Source organism: Rhipicephalus microplus, chromosome 1 (assembly GCF_043290135.1).
Source record: "Rhipicephalus microplus isolate Deutch F79 chromosome 1, USDA_Rmic, whole genome shotgun sequence".
NCBI lineage: Eukaryota > Metazoa > Arthropoda > Arachnida > Ixodida > Ixodidae > Rhipicephalus > Rhipicephalus microplus.
In genome coordinates, this window is record NC_134700.1 from 69,462,265 (window position 1) to 69,487,757 (window position 25,493).

The 25,493-nt window shown below is 43.9% G+C and overlaps 1 protein-coding gene across 1 annotated transcript in view; it reads right to left on the minus strand.

Annotated features, from left to right (window-relative positions):
- LOC119185450 (uncharacterized) overlaps positions 1–24,390 on the minus strand; it is a 32,230-nt gene extending 7,840 nt beyond the window's left edge. Inside the window, exons 1-3 of the mRNA XM_037434456.2 lie at positions 24,166–24,390; positions 2,343–2,559; positions 789–899 (exon numbers count right to left, since the gene is read on the minus strand). Of these exons, the coding sequence (XP_037290353.2) occupies positions 789–899; positions 2,343–2,559; positions 24,166–24,242 (405 nt within the window). The 5' untranslated portion in view covers positions 24,243–24,390. The remainder of the gene's footprint in view (positions 1–788; positions 900–2,342; positions 2,560–24,165) is intronic.
- Positions 24,391–25,493: the final 1,103 nt, after the last annotated feature.

A 25,493-nucleotide genomic window follows, 5' to 3' on the forward strand; every position in this document is an offset into this window, starting at 1 on the left:
GGTTGGCGCCTATTCTGCCATATACAATGCTCCTCACTGCTGGAATTCAAAATGTCAGTATAACATTATTGGCAAGCTCCCAAGCAGGTGATTATTCAAACACATTCCAGTTCTGCCTGCACAATGAAATGCGGGTAGCAAAGCAACTACCTCACTTTCAAGAAGGTAGGAGTCAGTTTCCCCCTGAGAAGAAATGTAGAAATGATGGGTACATATCTTGCCACACAATGCTAAGGTAACAGCATAATTTTTTTGCCATTGTAAACACATCTTAGCGCATTTCCGAAAAAAAAGTAACCACATACACATGCCCTGGATAGTATTGCGATTCGGATCATACATCGTAAAAATATTTTACTACTGAGATACAAATACATTTTTAAAAAGTATCTCAATACAGCAATGCAGATACTCAGAAGTATCTCTGAAATTCTATCCCTATACTCTTGTATCGCAATGCTACCCAGTCCTGCTCTTGAGACAGTTGTATACTAACAACTCCTCCAAGTGTCCGACAATTCAAAGTGTTCGTTATAGTTTTCAAACGGCAGTCTTCTTTATTGGTCGATTCCTGCTAAAGAGGTGCATTTTTGTTAAGGAATTTTTTTGAAGAAAGCTAATAGTTCCGGCAGGGTGGGTCGTGATGTTATATGTTCCTCCTCTGCTAAGCTGCTAAGGCGCCTGACTTCCCCTCCCCCGGTACACATGAATATAATGATGAGAAAGAATGCAATTTGATGGGTAGTGTCTGTTGGCATCGTGCCTAAAGCCACAATTTTTTCTGTTACCTTGCTGGAGCCGTCTACAGTTTGGTGAAAAAGGGTAGGAAGAGCGAAGTCCATTTCACACAGAACATATGTTTTGCTGGCTGCCGTTTCCTGCTTGTGCTGCTGTAACCTCTGCAATGTCGCAAAAGGAAACACCATTCAGCAACTATCACAGCTATTTCCACACTAAGTGGCCACTCTCTCACACAAATCTCATTCCATAAAGGGCTGCATAGTTTCGGTTCCTTTATGTCTGATCATACAGTTAACGTCTGATTTCTCGGACGAGCGAAATCCTGGACATGCCTGAGTTCCCGGACTGATCTGTGGCCCCATCAAGTTGCCCATAGAGTCAATGTATTAAAAAGTTGAAAATTTCGGACATTTCGAGCTTTCACCGTCCGATTTTTCCAACTTTTTACCGCTAACAGTGGACTTAAAGTCACTAACAACGCCACTATTTTAGTTCTTTCGATACCCTCGAACCCACTGTGACGTGGCTGCCGTACCCTCGACACCGCAAATGCCGGAATCCAGTGCATGCCAATTTGTAGCCAGCCGTGGCTTAGGCAAACCTGTGGCTACAGCTGCATGGTGCTGCTACTACTGTTACTATAAGGCTGTGCTCCGATGGGAAAGCTACGCTCTTGATCTATAGTCTGCCGTCGGCATGCTTCCCGACTCATGTAAGGCGGTAACGCAACAGACCCCCGCAACTGTTTTTGCCACGCCAGCTTTAAAATGTACGTCAAGACGGCAGTCTCGCCTAGACAGGACAGCGTGTGTAAAGAATTTCCCACTGCGGTCATTGCTTCAACGACCTGCACGGTGCTGGTGTTTCGATTCCAACCGGGCTAACCTTTGAGGGCTTTGCCGACGCTAACAAAACCTTGAGCTGTGTGCGGAATTGACCGGTGACGAGATCATTCAAGTTACGAAAGGTTTCGACAACTCTGACACAGAAATCGAAGAGGCAGAGCCTACACGAGCAACAAGTTCGGTGTTGACGTGAGCATGACATTGTCATAGGTGTACAGTGACAGCATGACATGAGCTGATATTGAGGCATACATAATCGAGGCAAGTGGAACTTCGTGCAAACGAAAATAAGCGAGCCCTTTTAGCGCCCATTGTTTACAAATGCAGTAGCGTCGGTCACATCAAATTTTTTCTTCTCGCTTTTTTTATTACAAACGGCTTTTTTCGGGGCCACCTAAATGATGCACTTGTTGAATTGCAATGAGAATCCTGTACTTCTGCCGTGACCCTCTCCATCAGTGAAAAATACATATTAAGAAGTGTATTTTTACTTGCATTCGTTTTTCCAGACTACCTGATTTCCCGGACCTTTCGCGATCCCCTGAGTGTCCGCGATATCGAATGTCGACTGTACAACAATAATTCAAAGGGCTTTTTCAGGTACAACTTCCTTATTGTGGAACAAAAAGCATCAAAATAACAAGAAGATGCCAAAGAAAATGCGTTACGGCACACATATCCACATCATTCACTCACAGCATGAAAAATAATTTTTTCAAAAATCCGAAAAGGCAGCATGAAATAATTATAACTTACTGAGTTCGTTTTGGAGCATGTCTTGCAGCTTGTCGTTCCTCCTTTCAAGTATTTTCTGCTCTTTCCTGTAGTCTTTTGTTTTTTTTTCTTTAGCTGCCTCGTCAGGTCCCTCTGTTTTTCCAGTGGACTCAGTTCGACAAGCTCTTCTTTGGAGCTTTCACTGCTTCGGCGCCTCTTTGTTCTCGGTTGCTCCATTTTGTCTTTATTTTTTGGAATGCTACCAAGTAAATACATCAACACAAAGCCAACATCACTGATTAGAAGCCGAAAACGAGCAAATGTGCCAGGAAACATACACGCTCTATTGATACAAACATATTTCAGGTTGTAGCAACTACCTAGCGTATGAAGTTCAGTAGGGTTGAGAGCTGGGTTAGTTGGTGAGATATCATATTAACATACGGTGTAGTAGCGCAAACTCGACGGGGACACAGCGGACAAGAAAACACGCCACTGTTTGTGAGACTAGCGAGTGTCGTGTTTTGTTGTCCTCAGTGTCCCCATCAAACTTGCGCTACTACGCCAAACGTTAAAATGATACGTAGCATATTGCAGCCATGACTAGTGAGCATTCCGACACCCTGTCACACAGCAAATCTGATGTACTTCGTTTTCAATGTCCTTCCTTTGCTGTCACAAGGGGAAACTAATGCCATTCAATGAAAACGACCTTTTCTGCGGAATGAGTTCCTGGAATACATTCGCATTCAATTTCTGACTGAGCAGTCTCCACGCCAGAAACTTTTAGGGAAATCGTTGTAACTTCGGTATATATACATTTTATAATTTATAAGGATCTTGTTCCTTACTATCTCAACTTGTTACTGGTTTGATGACATGATAGCACGTGTAAAAGTTAAAAAACAAATTAAGGGACCCTGAAGCTTTGTTTTTGAGAGTTGAAGGTGATAAGGATATCCTGTTGCTACTGCGTGCATCAAACACGTGGTGCATAAAACCTTTTCGAACTTGTTACGCGCCCACTACGTGGCCTCAAGGGAATACGTACAGTAGCTCATATACCTTTTGTAGTGGGGGACCGGTTTTAAACCACAAAACCATTACGACAATGACATGTTATGACGCCCGCTGAAAATGGCAGCTTGTACCACGCATTAATACTGCACTATTTCATGTTGCATTGTAAAGCGTGTACACAGGACGTGTGTGTTTGTTAAGTGTGAAAGGTAATTTTACTGCATTTCCAAGCAGAGGAAATTCTTTCACTGCATTTTATAAACATGCGTGGCCGTGGTGTCTATCATGAGCTCCGTAGGAACGGCGTCAGCGGCTCAGCTTAGCCGCGTTTCAGGATTGAAATGCCCCAGGATTATGCTGTTATTTTGCCCCCTCTGCCGAATGGGTATGTGGTTCAGAACACTGTTTTTATGCATGCGGATGTAAAAGGAAGACCTTATCACGCGGAAGACTTTCGCGAGCCACTTCTTTGACGAGTTCAGCCCACCGAGGTTCTTGCGCTCGGTGCTTATCAAATGAACCACGTGTGGGGGGTGACGTGCAGAAGCACTGACGATTTAAAGACACCTTTAACTGATCCGCAATGGACTGTGGGAGGCCCTAAACGCATGGTAATCGACCCAAGCCACCGCGACGTCCATCTGAAGCTGAATTGGTTGCTCTACCACGTACGAGAACAGGACGTACAAAATGCACTGACCCCTACGGGAGGGTGCTTGGCGTAGGAATGGATAAGTGGCGAATTGACTGCTACACCCAGCAGAATACCATGACGAGAACCGTGACGCTCCGGCTAACGGTTAACGTTACACTGGACGATATACCTTACCAGTTACGAGTAGGAGGAGAGCTCGCACTTATTGTGGCAACCGGAAGAGCGTTGCGATGTTTGCGCTGCCTGCAGATTGGCCACATTAGGAGGGACTGTCGAGTTCTTTATAGGAAAGACTCAGTCTTGTGACTTTGAGACCTGCTTCTGTATTTGTATTCAACACATGTATTTATCACTTGTGTTTAGATTTCAAATAAATTTCAAATTTTAAAGGCAAATTTGCACTGGCATTACCTACTTGAGCCATCTAGGCTGGTTCAAGTCTCCCTTGCCAGCTAATTACCACTCTAAAAACAAGTATGCCTTCCTAGTACATGTGGAAAATGAGTGCACAGTGTTTGTGACCAGCAATAACTCACATATGAGTGCATATGTATCGACTGCTCGTGTTATCCCACCATCTCTAGGTCAATGGCAGACATTTGTTATTGCGTTCGTTGTTTTCATTTTTTCAGTAACGCAGATTCACCAGCCTGTAAATACAGAGTTTTAGTTAAGCGCGCAACAGTCTAGAGTACGCAACACGCGACAGAGGCATGAGAGCCATTTGCTGAACTTAAGAGAGATGCGTGCATTTGCGCATGAAAGGGGTGTGCACACTAGATCTCGGCACTTACATTGCACCCGCTAGGACCATTGCGTGCCCTACTAGTGAGTCGCCATATCTCTAACAGCCAAGACCAAAACAGACAAGAGGGCTGCAACCGACAACACAACGAAGGTCATGGCAGCAAATGAAGTCCATGTGAATTTAGGTGCATTTGTAACTTAAGTAATCTGAAGCCAATAGGTGAACAGGTGCAGTGGATAGAGATCGCTGCTAAGCTGGAGCACAATGTTGGACGACTGCACGTCACTTAAGAAGAAGCAAAAACCCAGTGGTGACCTGAAGCACCATGACAGATTTGTGGGTTGTGTACGGGGCATCGGTCTTTTTGAACTGTGGTGGTTAATGCGTGTCTAACCGGAAAATAACTCAACAATCGCCTGCAAAAGCATTTTAAGTGTTAGAAAGTAAAGGTTAGTTCTGGTCATGCATTGAGCGCGCATGTGGATGCACGTCCGTGTTTTCTACACTGAAGTGAATGTTCTCTCACACGGTGCCCTCATCAATGCGAAAGCAGCTATCACGACATGAAGAATGACACGTCAAATCGCCGGTGCCAATAGGGGCATTTTTGGATTCGGCGTTTAGCAACCCTCGTTTTTTCATTATCTCATGATATTGAAAATTGCCTGTAGCAAGCAATAAGTAAATAAATGGGAAGTGATCGTCTTCGCCATCTCTTTCCCTCATGCTGATAATTCACCTAGCATCAACACCCCAAACCACTACTCGTCCTGGGAAAGGATCGCCTTGTCTCATGCCCTGACTTGTGTGTTCTGTCGACGAACATCCGTTCTTACAGCTTCGTTCTTCGCCACGAGATGGCGTGCAGCAACACTCAAGGCCTGCTGCCGTTCAGGTGCAATACACGTCTCAGATGTTGCGCACGGTAGACTTATGCTGTAGGACGCAGCCCAAAAACTGTACCATATGCAGCACGTTGCGGACATGCAGCCTTGCGTAAACTAAACTAAAACTCTCTATTACTTGTAGGTGTGTTGTCTCAAGTAAACAGTACTTCAAATCACACATGACTGTCACTTCAACCATTAAGACTACTACTACAATTTCGATTTTCTTTCCTGATGATGAGGTTTGTCAGAGCGCTTTAGTTTTTCGCTGCGATTGTGGCATATCGGCCTCGAGAACACAGCATGGGACGAGCTGGATTATGACATCAATCATATGACGCCAACGTATGTGATCTACTAGAGCAACCAATTTGCTGCACTTTAGTTCCCAATACCTTCCAACCTGGCAAAAGAGAAATCGCAGCACCCCTGCACGGGGAAGGAAGGGCACCGAAGGGTCTACCAACTTTTTTTTAATTTGTAGCTGAGATGAATTTGCCGTTAGTGACAAGCATAATTATATTTTGCTGCCATGAGTCTAATATACATGCTGAATTATTCCGACCATTTTGTCAGCAAAAGAAAAATAACATCCCAAAAAACAAGAGGAAGGGGGGAAGGGGGGTCCCAAACGCAAGCGCCAACAACGGCGTTGCTGTCTCACAATGACTCTGAGTGGCTGAACACATCAGAGTAGGGTTTCTCACTAAGGTGAGAGTCTCAAAGAGAGCGCATATTTTCCTGAAATTTCGGGTCTTCAAAACAACTAGCAAAAAAATCGATTTCCATTGAAATAACTCGTGTATATTTTCACACATGAACGAACGGAACGAAAAAGCTGGCTGCTGCGAAAGCGCAGGTCAAAGCGTTGGCTTTTCTCGCTACTAGATTGTTTTCACAGGAACGCCAACCGCTTCTGGCCTTTTTTACGTCTTTACCGCCTTTATTCTTCCGCTGCATCAGCCCCATGTCATCAGAGCTCGTACATTGCTACTGTATCACCATGACCGTGGTTTTGTGCGCAGTGGTTGCGGCAAATGGTAGTTTTGTTGGCAATCCACGTGCTTTCAAAACTAAGTCATTTTATGCTCTCTATGATCACAACTGCCGCGGATTTGTCCACAGAGTTCGCCAAAAGCTGGGTTTATATAACTGGTCAAACTTTGGGCATGCGCGCACATTTTCGGAATTCTGTCAGTAACATCATCGCCATACTTGATCGTGTAGAGCGACTGTGGTTTTGTCCATGGCGGTTGTGGTAACGACAATCACACGCACTGTAGAAAGCAGTGGGTGCGGTGGTCACACGCGTACTTCCGATGCTTCGAGGATACTGCTCTCGAACAGCCTTCGTTCGACAGTTTCGGTGCTAAAGTTCATATTAGACGTTGCAATTAACAAAGTGTTCGAAACATTTGGATTTTGGCCCAATGGACACATTAATTTGGCTGGCGAATTTCACGAAATCGTATCTGCTTCAGCTTTGCATCACTGGGACTCTACGTTGCGATGAACGCCTCTCAAACTCGTTTATAACAAAATGCAGTGGGCTCACAAAAAGCCTGGAATGAATTGACCTGCGTTTTTGTCAATGCGGCCAGATCTCGCACACAAATTTCCATTTCCGGGAGCTTTCCATGGCATCGTACAAACACAAGAAATGATTGAAATACGGGAGTCTCCCAGACAATGTGGGAGACCTCATTGGCAAGTATGCGATGACAACACCAATACATACTATTCTCTCCCGGTAGGAAAAAACAGCACAATGCCATTTTTGTGGCCTCGGCGACAAGCTAGTGCAATGCGCTGTAGCCAATCGTAGAGGCCATGCTATTTTACTAATATTTTTATTTTTCTAAAAAATAATAGCTTCTGTAAAACTACAGGCAAGATTAGTAAAATAAAAGGAAGGTCAAAACTGGTATATTTTAAAGGAAAATCAGAAGAGTTGGCAGGTGTCGTCCCCACGCATTTCCACTGTAGGCACCGTGCATCCTCGCCCAATTCTATGAAGCTTATTTCTTGAGAAGAGGTATGACAAGGGACACAAACCACGAGTAGGCACCCCCAGTGGTACCCATGTGTAGCATGCTACAATCGTCACCTAAAGCTGCTGCAGCTGACACCATACAGAAAGACGGAAGTGGTGTCGCGGAATTAAGTCGCTCATATATCTTTACATACTTCATTCAAGAAAATTCTCAGGATTTGTATGAAATGAGCGAGTGGACTTGCACCAAAGAACGAAACGTGCCACTGAACAGCAATACCCCCCGCGCAGTGCAGAGCAAATGGAATGTCAACAAACATGTAGGAAAGGTGAGTGGTGTGAATCGCCATATATGATTAGAAAATGGTGGTCGAGTGTTCAAAACAAACAGGCGATTTCCCCTCCTGTGCTCATTTTCATTGTGATCTGATCAGAGGGATGATCGTTACAGTTTCGACCGTTTTTTTTTTCTTTTTCCCCTAGTAAGTTTACTTTTTGCCTTGGCTCACACTTGAAGGCAGCTTATCAATGTTCACGTTCTGCACCTTCAATGAGGTCGTAAGCATGACAAATATGTTTGTTTCGTGCAGACCTTGTTTGTTTCGTGCAGACCTCGCCATGAGAAATATTCAAGACATAGGTGCTCTTCTGTATATACATTTAGCGCTTGTGAGCATACGTCAGCTGTTACTGAACATTTTAGCTGTTGCAACATACAGAAAACCCTCGTCACTAAAGTAGTTTCTGCAGACCCGCGACTTAGCGTTGGAGTCTTTTTCCATTTTTGGCATTACTAGCCAGCAGTCAAACATCTTTGCATTTGGAATAATGATGAAACCTTACAGCTTGTTTTGTTGCATATGTCCGGCATTGAGGCATCAAACAGTACGCCAGCAAACTGAAGCTGCTTGCTGTCCACCGCGGTGGTGCAGCAGTTATAGAACTCGGATGCTGACCCGAAGTTTGCAGGGTTGATCCTGGCCATGTAGTCAAGTTTTGATGGAGGCGAAATGTTCGAAGCTCATGTACTGTGCGATGTTAGTGCACGTTATGCAACACCAAATGATTATAATCTGCTAAGCTCTCCGCTACGGCGTCCCTTAATTGTGTCGTAGTTTTGAGGCGCCAAACCCTAAGGTTAGAGTTCTGTCAGAAGCTGCTTGCACACAACCTAGCAAGCTTATACAACAGTAGTATCTCGAGCTGACCAAGTTGAACTTCATACACCAAGAACGCAATGTCATGCACCGCATTTACACCCAAACGTCACGCTCCAGAGCAGCTACACAGCAGGGTGAGCAGAAGAACCCTATCTGCGAAATTAAAACAAGTAGAGTGCCGGCCTCTCCAGTGAAGGTCCTTGCGGCTAATAAAGAATGTTGGCTTACCGAAAAAAAATACAAGGAGGTATCAACCAGATTCTTGCAGCCTAGAGCTCAGTAGTGCACTTGGCCATGGTTGTGCAACAAGGAGGTTAGTTCTGACAACGAGATCACTTGAACCAACATGTCAGCAAAAAGGTTCTAAAGCAATGCTAAGAAGGTTAACAGTTTCATCCATTCCATCCGTTCACTGTTTATTCAGAGAAACAGAATGATTGCCTAGGTTGAAGGGACTAAAGGCAGATAACCTCTGCCTGACTAACGTCTCTCCACCCATACATTTGCTCAGGTGAAGTGAAACAAAAGATACAAATATAATTTGGCTTTGGAATGAGGGGACACAAAATTCAAATTCAACAAGTATAACAGATATTCTAACATACGTTTTAGAATAACACATTACAGTCATCACCAATTTGCAGTACCAATACAAAAATATACATATAAAAATGCAACAAGGACAAATTTCTGACAGATTTACTAAGTACCACAAAGAAATACATTTGAAAAGAAAGAAATTGAGCAACTTTCATGTGATATGCAAAAGCACGAACGACACAAAAGAATTATATATATAATAAATAATGAAATTAGTGCTCCTTACAAAGAAGGAAGTACATCCAAACTTTTTTCTTCACATTGTTTTTAGTGTTATATTCTTTCAAAAGTTCATGCACCTAGCTATTTTTGTGGAGTAGATAAGGTATTTGATATGATAAAGTTTGCTTACCATATGTTGTTCCAAAAAAAGGCAATCGAAAACGATCAAAGCGTAGTTCATAGGCAGTATCGCTTGTGTAGCAATGCTGAATATAAGTGCCAACGGTGTTTCCTATTTCATTATTTATTTATTTATTTCTTTATTTCGACATACTGCCAATCCCATCAGGGATTTTAGCAGGAATGGCGTGAACATAAAAATTCGAATAGGTACACAATAAAGACATACATCGCGATAAAGTACTCAATGAAACTAACAGAATCGGATCATTTAACAATTTCAGATCAAAGAAGGCATAAAACATTAGTGTAAAGAGAAGTTGTCAGAAGAAAATAAATGCAGCGACTTGGTTGACACATTGGTTGACATATTGGCATATGCATCAAGAAACACAACAAGAAATCACAGCAATAAGAAACTACCCTACAATATGGCAAAGTATTTCAAGGAAGGGCAAATTTATACACACTGAAAAACAGAAACATGTTCAAGAATCAACAGGGCGATTTCTCTTCACCTGGATTCAGTACTAAAGATTGATTAAAGAAAAAAAAATGATGACATGATACTTCGCTCGTACATTGTTCACACGAACACCCATATTAAAATCAACCAGGTGATTCCGTTTGCATAATACAAAGTTCATTTTCGACAAGGGTTAGAAATTTTGCTAATTCGGTAGTGCTAGAGATACTCGGATCCAGTTTATTCCATTCATTAGTGGCTAACGGAAAGAATGAGTACCTAAAGCAGTTTGTGTTGAAGGAGTATTCGTTAAGTCTCATTGGGTGTTTTTGGCGTGTTTTTCTAGTTTGATCAAACGTAAGATAGGCGGATACATCAATGTTTAAATGACCATGTATTAATTCATGTATGAATTTTGCACGTGCTAACCTTGTTCTATTCATTAGAGTAAGTAATCCAGCTTTTTTCATTAGTTCAGTCGGAGAATCTGTATGTCTGTACTTGTTGTAGATGAACCTCAAAGCTTTCCTTTGTATTCCTTCCAGTTTCGTGATTTGCTGTTTTGTGAATGGTGACCAAATAATATTACCGTATTCCAGTAATGATCGCACAAGGGAAGTGTATGCAAGCAGTTTTAGAGAAGGCGGGGCCTGGCGAAGCCGGTATCTGAGTGTAAACAAGCGGCGTAGTGCAGCTGAAGTAACGTAACTTATGTGTGCATCCCATCTTAGATCTTCAGTTATAATAATTCCAAGATATTTATGCTGACTTACTCTAGTTATGGGAATGTCATTAATGGTGTAAAGAAAATTTGACCTAGTTTTTTTTCGACTTACTGATAAAATTGTACACTTGTTTGCATTAAGTGACATCTGCCATTTACGGCACCAGCAGGAAACATCCTGTAAAGCACTATTTAAAGCTACATGGTCCTCCGTTGAGTTTATTTCTCGATATAGCACGCAGTCATCCGCGAATAATTTGATTTTTTCCTTAATATTTGTAGGCAAATCATTAATAAAGAGAAGAAACAAAATTGGCGCCAGCACACAGCCCTGCGGAACTCCAGATGTGACGGAGGTGGTAGCAGAGGTTTCATCGTTAAATTCCACATACTGTGTACGATCAGTAAGATAATTTTTGATCCAGTTAAGAACAGTAGAATTTACTAAGGTGGCCTCAAGTTTTTGAAGTAGTTTCTTGTGCGATACCTTGTAGAATGCTTTGGCAAAATCGAGGAAGATTAGATCAGTTTGTTTTTGGTTGTCAATACTCTGGGATACCTCATGTGTTAATTCCACTAATTGAGTTTTGGTTGATAGACCTCGGCGGAAGCCATGCTGATAGGGAGATAATATACGTTTTTCTTCTAGGAAAACAGTTATTTGTTTAAGAATTATGTGCTCCAAGATTTTACAGATTGTACATGTCAGGGATATAGGTCTAAAGTTAGATATATCATTTCCGCATCCTCCTTTATGCACAGGAACAACTTTGGCCTTTTTCCACTCCACAGGTAAAGAGCACGTTGATAGTGATTTGCTAAACATGACGCACAGATATTTAGCTAGCACCTCTGCATATCTTACAAGAAAGATGTTAGGAATGTTGTCAGGCCCTGCTCCTTTTTTTGTGTCCAAGTTTAACAAGAGATTTATGACACCGGCCTCATTGACAATAATCGGTTCCAGGGTACCTTCCGCACTAGTGTCGATGTCTGGAATGTTTCCGTCATCGACAGTGAATACAGACTTGAAATAGTTGTTCATTTTGTCTGCAGTGATCGGGTTATCTTTTTCCGGGGGTGTGTTGCTTTTGTTGTTTTTTGCAGGCTTTAGGTAGCTCCAAAACTTGCTGGGTGAATTTTTTAGAAAGTTTGGCAACGTTTTAGTGAAATAGTTGCTCTTCGCTGTTTTGATTTTTGTTTTTAAGTCACTCACAGCAGCAGTCAAATTATCTACTGTTACTGCTCCGGGTTTTCGTTTCATTCTCTTTCGTATTCGCTTTACTTTGCGTTTCGCATGTATTACCTCACGTGTTATCCACGGGTTGTGTTTCTTAATTTTTTTCACTCTAAGAGGTACAAAGGTATTAATACAGTGGTGCATAATTTCTTTTAACTGAGACCATAATATTTCAATGGCCGTGGAACTATCATTCGACAATTCTTCGAAGGACGGAAACTTTATAATTAGATAATTTAGTATGCTGGTGTCGTCGGCATATTTAAAATCCGGGTAAGTAATTTTTATGTTCGTTGGTTCTATTTTATCACGAAAGGGGACAGTGCACAAAGTGAGCTTGTGATCAGATATGCCATCCATAACTTCAATCTTTGTTTCATCGGCTGGGAAGTGGTTACTCAAGAATATAAGGTCAAGAATATTTGAAGTTTCTCCCTGGACACGTGTTGGTTGGTTGACTACTTGGTGAAGATTAAATCGCAGCATTGTGTCGATAAGGACATCTGAGCATGCGGAATGAAATTTCATGGATTGCCAGTCGATATCAGGAAGGTTAAAATCACCCAACAAGATGAATCTTGCGCTTTGTATGTTTTGTTCAATGTAGTTGTAGAGCGATTGCATGCTATCTTCGCCAGAAGTAGGACTGCGATAGCAGCAGCCCACAATTGTTGTGTGAAGGCCAAATTTTAGTTTCAAAAAGACAGCTTCTACACCTTCAACCTCTGGCAGCACAGTGTATTGAATTTCGCGTTTTATAATTAACGCTACTCCACCGCCTCGTGTCGGTCTGTCCTTCCGTATTATATTGTAATTTGGGGGCGTTAGTTCACTATCTAAAATGTCATTATTTAACCAGGTTTCGGTTAAAGCAACAAAGTCTGGCTCAAGGTCGAGAAGTAGGCATTCAAGAGATTCTAATTTGTTTAAGACACTTCGGCAATTCACATTTATAAACCTCAACTGGGGCGGTTTCGAGTGCGAGACGCCGGCCCGTTGCTTGGCAGGTTTTTTTTTCCAGTTGAGGGATTTTTTGCCTCGCCAATCATCACTTTATCGTTTACGGTGTCATCCCAGCGATAAAGAATACGGTCTATACTAATTTTGTCGTAGACAAGATGTACCTTTTGCCCGGATTTCTTATTTGGTTTCGCCGAGTCCCACAATTTTTTCCTTATATTACGCACACGCTGGGAAAAGTCTTCACTAATTGATATGTCGGTATCCTTTAGTTTATGACAGTTTTTCAAAATCTTCGTTTTGTCTCGATCATCAAGGAGTTTGAAAATTATTGGTCTAGTTTTGTTCGCGCTTGGTTTACCGAGCCGATGTATCCTTTCGATTGAAACAGGTTCAATTTTCAGAACACCTTTCGCAACTGTATTGTTTATTACTTGCTCTAGTGATTCCTTGTCTTCTTTTTCATCCTCAGGGATGCCATACACTATCAAGTTACTTCTTCTTGACCGGTTTTCTAATTCATCCAGCTTTAATTCTAGGTCTGATACTACTTTTTCTAAGGCGGAAACTTTTGTGGTGCAGTCCAGTATTTTTTCATCTAAGGCAGCCAGTTTTTCTAATTTGGACTCAATAGCGGTTAGTCGTTCTTCTTTAATTTGTTTAATATCACCAGCAATTTGCGTTAGTTGTTGAGAAATTTGTTTTAAGTCGGGCCCGGGGTTTGTCTCGACGTCACCTGCTAGTAATAACAGGTCCCTCAAATAGCAGGACAAGTTACACAAGGGATCACAAAGCAACCGTGGGCACGGCAGCACAATCAAGAAGAGGCAGTCAGAACGCATGCATTCGCCGTAGCGTTTTCTCACCTGTACGACATACAAGAAGGGATTAGCGCTCTGCATGCTTCGGGTGCCGCCGTGCCCATTGATCACCGTCGCTTGGGGGGCCGTATTTATATCCAGGGTTGTCGACGTTGAGTGAGGCACCGAGGGGGCGCTGAAGATGGCGTCGGCGCAGTACGTCGCTGAACCCAACGGGTCCAACTTGAAGGGCTGGCCATCCATACCAACCGGCGCGTGATGCACGTGGCGGGCTTTATCACGGCCTTGATTTGCTGTCCACGCTGTCGTCGGTTTGCCCGCTTCTTCATGCCCCGCCGGTATCAGCAGCAGGAAAGTGCCGATCTGTACGACATACAAGAAGGGATTAGCGCTCTGCATGCTTCGGGTGCCGCCGTGCCCATTGATCACCGTCGCTTGGGGGGCCGTATTTATATCCAGGGTTGTCGACGTTGAGTGAGGCACCGAGGGGGCGCTGAAGATGGCGTCGGCGCAGTACGTCGCTGAACCCAACGGGTCCAACTTGAAGGGCTGGCCATCCATACCAACCGGCGCGTGATGCACGTGGCGGGCTTTATCACGGCCTTGATTTGCTCTCCACGCTGTCGTCGGTTTGCCCGCTTCTTCATGCCCCGCCGGTATCAGCAGCAGGAAAGTGCCGATCTGTACGACATACAAGAAGGGATTAGCGCTCTGCATGCTTCGGGTGCCGCCGTGCCCATTGATCACCGTCGCTTGGGGGGCCGTATTTATATCCAGGGTTGTCGACGTTGAGTGAGGCACCGAGGGGGCGCTGAAGATGGCGTCGGCGCAGTACGTCGCTGAACCCAACGGGTCCAACTTGAAGGGCTGGCCATCCATACCAACCGGCGCGTGATGCACGTGGCGGGCTTTATCACGGCCTTGATTTGCTGTCCACGCTGTCGTCGGTTTGCCCGCTTCTTCATGCCCCGCCGGTATCAGCAGCAGGAAAGTGCCGATCTGTACGATATACAAGAAGGGATTAGCGCTCTGCATGCTTCGGGTGCCGCCGTGCCCATTCAACATATTATTGACATATAAGCTGAGTTTAAGATTGTATTCTTGGTAGACAGTAAGTATCTGAAGATTGCCAAAAAATGGAGGAGTATGTTCTCTAGGTTGCAGATTTTCCATGTAGCGTACAGACCTTTTTTGTAAAACTAACAGCCTGTCAAGATAGGTTTTTGAAGTTGTGCCCCAAATTAAAAGACAGTAATGTAGGTGAGAGTGAACCAAAGAATAATATAGCTGGAGCTTTAGCCAGTATGGAACTAGGGACCTAAGGTTATTTAAAACCAAAATCGATCGAGACATATTGGCGTGTACTTTGTTTATTTGAAGTGTCCAACTCAGGTGGTCATTAAAAGTACACCTAAAAATTTAAACAAAGAGACTCGCTGAATCTCATTATTTTTAAACCAGAGAGAAATCCTGTAATCTTCACACTTGTTTTTGCTCTTAAATAAAATAAATTCAGTTTTACTAACATTCAACTGTAGTTATTTTGAATCTAGCCAGTAAGAGAGTGAGACCAGACATTGATTCGCTTTCTTCTCAAGATCTTTTAGACAGCTGCCAAACAAGAACAAACTTGCATCCTCTGCATACATAACTGTAGAAGAAGCCACTGGCACGTGAACGAAATCATTTATATAAATAATAAATTATAGGGGTCCCAGTATAGAACACTGAGGCACACCTAGTGTTACTGGTTTTAACTAGGAATTATACACGTGAACACATGTATATTGAAACCCGTCTGTTAAATAGCTACGTACCAACTCTAGAGCAATACCTGGAATGCCATAATACGGTAATTTTTTGAACAGAATATCATGCTTAACCGAATAGAATGCCTTTCGAGAGACTAAAAATATTCCCAGGGTGAACTGCTTGCTGTCTATAGTTTGAGCGTTTGTTCTTTAATGCCAAGTAATGCCATTTCTGTAGATTTCTTTGCTCGAAAGCCGAATTGCTCACAGACAAGTAGTTCATGATCACCGAGAAACTTGGTTATCCTTGTTTTTATCACGTTTTCTAACACTTTCGAGAATAAGGGTAACACCGATATCGGCCGGTAATTATTGAAATCATTGATAGGGCCTCCTTTATGTAAGATTGTTACCCTTGCAGTTTCCATAGCAGCTGGTGAAATGCCTGTAACTAGCGCTCTGTTGCAGACATGTTTTAAAGGTGCCGCAAGTAAATTTGCAACAAAAGTTATTGGAATGGCTTTGATTTCATCGTAACCAGCCGCAGTATATTCGTTTAGCCCCATAAGAAAAGATCTACAATTCACTACATGGCGATAGAAATAGAGAATGAACACAAGAGGAAGCTATGTATTTTTCTACGTTTAATTGCTTGGCGGAAGACGAATATGTACCAGAGGTTAAGAAGTATGAATTGAATTTATTTGACAAAAACTCTTTACTGTATGAGACACCATCAGTCACCAGCGTGCTAGGAATGGTACATTGTTCTTGACCAATTAGAGAACGTGATGTGTTCCAAACGTTTTCAGGGTCATCAGAAACAGCATGGAATCTGTTTTTATATTATTCAGCCCTAGCTTTCTTGAGGTCAGAGTTTAACTTGTTTCTCACTTTCTTGTACTCGTTAAGAAGCACTAAATCTTTTAGAATAATAAATTGATGTTACATATTATACCTCGTGCTTTAATTCTCTGGTGTAACTCTTTTGTTACCCATGGTTTTCTACTTTTTGTGTATTTCCGCATAACGTTTAGGAAAAGCATTCTCGTAGCAACGCTTGACCTCTTTCAGAAATCTATCGTATGAGAGCTTGGGTTTTCTCCCTCGGGAACATTTGACCAGTCGACAAGCTCGATCATTGAGCGAAAGGCAGAAATATTTCATCAAACCTACGATAAGGAACCAGAGCAGTACGAGTTCAGCATATTCTGTTTTTCTTTAGCAGGAAAGATGCGGAAAATTGGTAGGTGGTCACTCAAATTGCTCGCGAGAATTCCAGAAATAGCATCTATTTTATCAAAGTTAGTAACACATAAATTATACAGGGTTTCACTAAATCATGTAATTCTAGTTGGCGAATATATTGCCGCGACTTAGTGCCTGCATTCAAACAACGCGCCCATCACCACGCGCACAGGGACATACATGCGCGCCGTCTAGTGTTGCGCAGAGACGATGATGATAGCACCAGAACCCAGCTGGCCCCTGCCGATGTGCGCCACGCGCTTGAGACTCTTCTTGAAGAAGTAGAAGAAGGAGACATCTTTGGTGTTCTGCAACGTGCTACGACCATAGTTCCTTTGAGTTGTGGGCACAGGTTCGCCCTTTAATAAATACGTTTTAATACACCCTGGGTCCTTCAACATCATTACAGTATTACATTTCCACAGGAGTATGATTCGATCAAGTTTATTATTTCGTCTGATTGTGGAGTGTTTCTCAATATAGCAATGTTAAAATCACCAACAAGAACAATAGGCAACATTTCTGTTGATACATATTAAAACAGGGAAGTAATATATTCAAAAAAATGTTTATAATCATTGGAAGGGGGTTGGTAAACCAAAGCAATAACTGTCCCTACGCTCTTAACAACAACGGATTCATAATTTGCCGCAACACATCATAAGTAATACCATCCTTAAATACAAAGAGGTTCCTCCACCTTTATGATCGGATCTATAAGCACCTTCTGATCTATAACCAGAAAAGAGTACAACATCCTGATCATTCTGAAACCAAGTTTACGTAAATTCCATGAAGTTAAAATTGTTTGTAAAAAGGTTGTTGAAGACAAGAAGCTACGCCACCTCATGTGCGGGGTGAAGCAAGAGCTATTCGCTGTTCTCGTCCGCAACCCACCACGAACAGTTGCGGAGTTTCATACGGAAGCGACAGCCATCGAGAAAACGCTAGATCAGCGGGCTCAACAGTACAATTGAGACATAAACTATGCACCTGCCAATGTCTTCTCTGGACGTCAGCGAAGTGACATGGACGCCCTGCAAGAACTCATCAGGTCAGTGATCAGAGAAGAGCTCAGCAAGTTGCAAACACCTCAAACTACAGCAACACTGTCTGTCGTCGACGTAGTACGAGATGAACTGAGGCAGATGATACGTGAGCCTGAGCGTGCGCCACAGCTGATCCAACGCATCCCAACGTACTCTGAAGTACTCAGACAACCCGCGGTGCACACCAATGCAGCAGTTGCGATGGCCTCTTCTTGCCTGCGACGGTACGCAGCGCACCTCGTCCACTGGAACCGATGGCTACCTACCTGCCACGAGCCCGTGGTGTAGCTCGCTACGTGGATCAAAGGCCCCGGAAAAGAGACACATCTGGCGTGACCATGAGCGCAGGCCTTTGTGTTTCCATTGTGGGGAACCAGGTCACCTGTATAGGTTCTGCCCTTACCGACAGGCAGTATTAAGGGGCTTTCCGTTGTACGCACCATGCCCTCGAAACGGTGAACGGCCAACGGACATCGAAGAGTACTTGTCCACGCGCCAGAGCCCACTCACTCAACGCCAACATCAGCCAAGATCGCCGTCTCCCAGGCGTTACCGATCACCGAGCCCACGTGCTTCTTCCGCATGGTCTGGGCACCATTCTACAAGCCCACACCAGGAAAACTGAAGAAAGCGACCTGTGGAGGTGAAACCGCTGATAACTGCAGTTGCGAAGATCCTCCATTACGGTTTCAAGGTGACGATGCTATGTTTACAAAGGATAAGCGCAGCAGTGCGAAGATTACTTCAGATTTGCGGTTGAAAATAAACGGATACGAGCAAAATGCTTTAGCTGACACCGGCGCTGATTATTCGGTAATGAATCACAAATTGGCAAAGAAACTGGAAAACGTTGTGACAAAATGGAGTGGGGCACAGATACGCACGGCAGGTGGCCACACTATTACACCGCTCGGCAGATGCACCTCAAGGCTCGAAATAAGAGGCTTTACTTACGTTGCTGACTTCATCGTGCTGCCGGACTGTTCAAGGGAGCTTATACTAAGACTGGATTTTCTGCACGCCAATGGAGCCATAATTAATCTGCGGAGATCAAGTGTGACGTTTTCGACCGAACAAGCTATGTCGGTGGAGGAATCGGAAAAGTGACGTCTTACTGCTCTGCGCGTTGTTGATGATGACGTCACAGTGCCACCATGCTGTAGTCTGATGGTGCTTGATGAAAATAGGGCATTTTGTGACCACGAAGGAATAGCGGGTGAAAACGTAGAGATCTTTTTAAACAAAGGAATTTGCGTAGCGAGGGGTGTTGTTCACTTAAGGAATGGCCGCTCAGCTGTCCTCCTTACGAATTTTGGGAATGAATGTCAGCACATCGCGCAAGGTATGGCTATCGCATATTTTCACGAGTTCTGCATGGCGACTGAACTATGCAGTTTAGCGAAAACGCCAACCACTTCACAAGAGACCTGCAACGTCGACGCATCAATTAACGTCAACCATAGGCTCCCAGAATATCAAAAGAAACGATTGTTCTCCCTTATAAAAGAGTTTTTGGACAGCTTTTCAACGTCCTCTAAGGTGCGACGCACGGCTATTGCAAAACACAGGATTATAACAGAAGTAGCCACGAGACCGATTTACCAACACCCATATCGAGTATCGCAAAAAGAAATAGACGTCATCAAGAAACAAGTGGAGGAGATGCTTTCAGATGACGTGATCCAGCCTTCCAGCAGTCCATGGGCGTCTCCCGCAGTGCTTGTTAAAAAGAAAGATAACAGCCTTCGGTTCTGCGTGGACTATCGGAAACTGAACAGCGTAACGAAACGGGATGTATACCCTCTGCCACGTATCGATGATACACTCGATCGACTACGGAGTGCGAAATGCTTCTCTTTCCTTGATATTAAGAGCAGATATTGGCAAATTGTGGTGGATGAGCGCGACCGTGAAAAGACGGCATTCATAACCCCAGACGGCCTCTATGAACTTAAAGCACTTCCATTTGGCCTGTGCACAGTGCCAGCTACGTTTCAGAGAATGATGGACGCTGTCCTCACGGGACTGAAATGGCAGTCCTGCTTGGTGTACTTGGATGACGTTGTCGTATTTTCCGCTACATTCGACCAACATCTAGAGCGACTCCGCACAGTATTAGAAGCCATTCGTTCAGCAGACTTGACCATCAAGCCAGAAAAATGCCACTTCGCTTTTGAAGAGCTTCGATTCCTCGGACACGTCGTCAGCTTCGACGGCGTTCGGCCAGATCCCGACAAGACAGCTGCCATCGCGAAGTTCCCGACACCCAAAAACAAGAAGTCAGTTCGTCGCTTCCTGGGTTTATGCGCGTACTATCGGCGATTTGTGGAAAATTTTTCGAACATTGCTGAACCACTTACTAATCTTACAGAAGATGAGGTGCCCTTTATGTGGGAAAGTGAACAACAGGATGCATTTGATGAGTTAAGAACACGCCTGCAAGCCTCTTCAATCCTCGCCCACTTCGATGAGACTGCCGAAACTGAAGTTCACAATGATGCGAGTAACGTCGGCCTCGGAGCCATTTTAGTCCAGCGGCAAAACGGCCAAAACAAAGTGATATCGTATGCCAGCCGCAAGCTTTCGAAAGCTGAAACAAATTACTCTGCAACCAAAAAAGAGTGTTTCGTGGTCATCTGGGCCATAAGTAAATTTCGGCCGTACCTCTATGGTAGACCATTCCGAGCAGTCAGTGACCACCATTGCCTGTGTTGGCTGGCGAATCTTGAGAAGCCCTCTGGCCGATTATCAAGATGAAACCTTAGGCTACAAAAGTATGATGCTACTGCGGTATACAAATCTGGGAAAAAGCACAGCGATGCCGACTGCATCTCAAGCGTACCAGTGGAGACGAGTGAGCCGGGGGAAGAAGACTTCCCGTTTCTAGGCGTCGTCCAGGCATCAGAAATTGCTCAACAACAACAAAATGACCCCGATTTGCAGCCGCTTATACAGCGTCTCCAAGGACTCAACGTTAAGGTCCCGCGCACTTTATTCAGAGGGCTCCCTTCGTTCTGTCTTCGAGAAGGGGTCCTTTACAAGAGGAACTTCAAGCCTCATGGTGACAAGTTTTTACTCGTTGTACCTGCACCTTTACGAAACGAGATTCTGCACGCATGTCACGATGAGCCAACATCTGGACACAAGGGTGTCAGCCGTATATTCACCAGAATTCACCTAAAATACTACTGGCCAAAACTGTTATCATCAGTTCAGCGCTATGTTAAAACTTGCCGTGAGTGTCAAAGACGCAAAACTCTATCCGTGAAACCTGCAGGCCTCCTCCAGCCAACAGAACCACCGCATGCCCCATTCCAACAAGTCGGTACGGATCTCCTAGGCCCATTTCCGACATCGACTGCACACAAGAAGTGGATAGTCGTAGCCACAGACTATCTCACTCGCTACACTGATACTGACTCGCTGTACACTGCAACAGCTCTTGAAGTTGCCAAGTTCTTCATCAACAACATAGGCCTCAGACATGGTGCACCCAGCGTCGTAATTACAGATCATGGCCCAGCTTTTACTGCAGACCTAATGAAATGTCTGATGCGAATGACCTATACAGACCAGAGAAGAACTACAGCATACCATCCTCAAACAAATGGCCTAACGGAGCACTTGAACAGAACTCCGACTGATATGCTTTTAATGTATGTCGACGTCGAACATGAACTGTGGGATGAAATATTGCCCGACATCACGTTCGCATATAATACAGCCGTTCAAGAAACAACGCGAGTGGCAGCATTTCAACTTGTATTCGGCCGAACAGCCACCACTCCACTGGATGCCATGTTACCACTGAATGATGAAAGCAGCAATCCACCTGGCCTAGACGACTTCCTGCAAAGTGCTCAGGAAGCACAACAGATGGCGAGATACACAATACGCCGCCAACAGCGTATCAACTCCTATCGGTACAATCAGCGTCGTACTGAAGCGCATTTTCAACCAGGTGACAAAGTATGTATATGGACCTCAGTGCGTCGCCGTGGACTCTCTGAAAAACTTTTTAGCTGCTACTTCGGGACTTGCGAAGTACTCCATCGTGTAAGCGATGTAACTTACCAAGTCAGATCCACTATACACGGGAGCTCAAAACGCCGCAACCCTACAGAGGTTGTACATGTAGTCCGGATGAAGCCTTACTATGAAAGATCACCGGAAGACCAGTGACGCCTACCACGAATCTATTCATTGCCTGACGCATCGGGACAATGCGTATGAGGAGGGGGATTATGCCGCGACATAGTGCTTGCATTCAAACAACGCGCCCATCACCCCGCGCACAGGAACATACATGCGCGCCGTCTAGTGTTGCGCAGAAACGATGATGACAGCACGAGAACCCAGCTGGCCCCTGCTATGTGCGCCACGCGCTTGGGACTCTTCTTGAAGAAGTAGAAGGAGACATCTTTGGTGTTCTGCAACGTGGTACGACCATAGTTCCTTTGAGTTGTGGGCACAGGTTTGCCCTTTAATAAATACGTTTTAATACACCCTGGGTCCTTCAACATCGTTACAGTATTACATTTCCACAGGAGTATGATTCGATCAAGTTTATTATTTCATCTGATTGTGGAGTGTTTCTCAATATAGCAATGTTAAAATCACCAACAAGAACAATAGGCAACATTTCTGTTGATACATATTAAAACAGGGAAGTAATATATTCAAAAAATGTTTATAATCATTGGAAGGGGGGTGGTAAACCAAAGCAATAACTATCCCTACGCTCTTAACAACAACGGATTCATAATTTGCCGCAACACATCATAAGTAATACCATCCTTAATATACAAAGAGGTTCCTCCACCTTTATGATCGGATCTATAAGCACCTTCTGATCTATAACCAGAAAAGAGTACAACATCCTGATCATTCTGAAACCAAGTTTACGTAAATTCCATGAAGTTAAAATTGTTTGTAAAAAGGTGACTCAAACAATGAATGAACTTCTGGTTGTTTGTTCTTCAAGCTTCTAATATTCACGTGGAAAACAGACAAGATATCATCTCTACTGCTCACGTTATCTACGAAAGAATTGAACGAAGAAACATCGTGATACACAATCTTAGTGTGGTCAGCCATCAAAACAGAAATGCAAAAAAGGAAAGCAAGAACGCGGCGAAGTTATCTGCGCTCAAGCAATTTTATCAAGATCCGCTTCGCATTCGATGCGCAATGCACGCTGGCCAGAAGCTTTACGTACAAAAAAAATTTCCATCCTTTTGCCACACATAATGAAAGTGCATTTTCCGGGCCTTTGCCTCCATCATCCAGAGAAGTTTTGTGTTTTGCGGCGTCAAATTGTCTCTAAATTGAACCGCAAGTTTAGCATCTCTAAGTTCAGTTCTCTTGGACATCCACTCATCACGTAAAACACGTGAAGTGAAACGAACTATTATTGCGGGATTGTTTTCAGGCTTAGCTGGCAGTCTGTGTAACGCATCAGTGTCAGTGCGGGTCAACGTGGGAAGGCGAAGTTTGTTAGCAAGTTCTTTAATCTTTCCGAGCGAATCCTCTTTATCGACAACCGGCATACCCTGTATTTCTAAATTATGCCGTCTACTGTATTGTTGTAAAGCATTTACTTGTTTTTTTAATTCGGAAACTTCCTACGTACTGTTAGTCGATTTCACAATTTCAACGTTCTTTTTTAGGCTTGTGATTTCAGCTGATTGCTTTTTCATTTCTGCAAGCACCGTGTCGTACTGTTCCGACAGGTACTCAAAAGAGTGCTCCAATTTGTCGACAGTTTCTTTGACAGAAAAAAAGGGCATCCACCCTGCTCTGGACTTTTGGTAACTGAGCCAACTTCTCGTTAGTTTCATTGAGCACTTTTTTGAGTGCTTTTTTATCTCTCAGGCCACCCCCCACAGACTGATTGCTACGAGCAGCTGAGACGACGCATGTCTGGCCCTTCCATGTTTTTTTCATTGCGTCATCCTTAGACTTGAAGGCGGTTTTGGTTAAACCCGAGCATGAACCTAAATGGCAACCGTAGTTGCATTCGGAGCACGTTGGATACGTGGCATTATTTGGTAGAGCCTCACTACAAATCAAACACAGCTCAGACATTTCTGTTCACACAGCAAAGGGGTTAAAAGAAACTACAGCTCAGAAAGTACAATTGATGCAGCAGCGGTGATGGCTATACGTTAAAGAGAGTCAGTGAACAAAAAAAAAACCAACCTGCAAAAGCAGAAGGTAACGTTCATTGAAGATCCAGACGTCTTTCTTGTTGCCACCACCGCTGAGCAAATGTCCATCGGCAGGATTTCCGCCGTCTTTTATCTTGTCCAGGGGTGACGTAGGAACGGTGGGCGTAGAAATCGGGGTTGATAATGGCTCCTATCTGGAAGCTACAGCAGGCAGTCGGCGTTCTTCCAAGTTCTTCAGCCTGGCTGATTTCCTGACGTGCAGTATCTGCAAAAGCAGAAGGTAACGATCACTGAAGATACGGACGTCTTTTTTGTTTCCTTCACCGCTGAGGTTCACTACCTGTAGACTCTTTAATAAAGAAGCTTCACTTAAATTAGGGTACAAATGATCCGATGATGTAGCGGCCTAAGTGCTAAAACAATTTTAAAGAAAATTACTTTCAGGGATCCTTGGCTGAGCGAACCTTGGCTGAGCTAATATCACAGAAATTACTTTTATTTGTTCTTTGGTAATGGCTGTTTCATTGTTAAATATTTTTTAAACTGCACGAGAAGAAGACACAAGTAAGGAAACCTTCAGAACACCATGAGCGCTGTCTTTTTCACATGTTTTCTTCCTTATGTCTTTGTTTTTTTAAGCAGTTAGAAAAGTGAAGCTTTTCGATGGGACATGTTATGTTTCCGATCAGATTCACCTCCAACAAGTTCATCCACATACCTAAATCAACGTGGTCTGCCAGGACCAGAGTAACGGTTTCATCTCGAAGACCTGGAAGGAATACATTTGATAAGTAAAACAGCAATCATTTAAACAAGCGCACTTCAAAAGAGGAACACAGCTCGTAGGAGGTATGCAAAGCACTGTGTTGTTGCGGGCACGCAGTGTATACACATGCCGAAAAGCTCATAGTGAGCTCCCGTTCCACCTTTTTGACAGGTTGGTTCAGTAAGGAGGACTTCGAAGACCCGCGCAGGGGAAAGAAGGGCGACGGAAGTCGTTCACACACTTTATGAAAAAAGCGATCAAAGCCGCCCCCTGTTGGGGACAAAGGGCAGATACGAAGAGAAAGCATGTCTCGCAAGATCCAAGCGAAGCACAGTCGTCTAGGTTTCAAGTCGATTGTTCAGCATTAACAGGTGCCGTAAGCACGCAGAAGCAGCTTTTTGGCCGCAGGGCCGACCGAGACATAGTTGCAGTACGCATTACTACCTTTGGTGACGATGCAGCTTTCCGAGCATACAAGCAAGCTCCCCCCCCCCCCCACTGTACGTCATTACCGAGTGGTTCTTGGGATGGAGGGATGCCTCGCTATCACATGCACACATTGTCAGCGCACAAGCTTGACAATGTTGTCACCG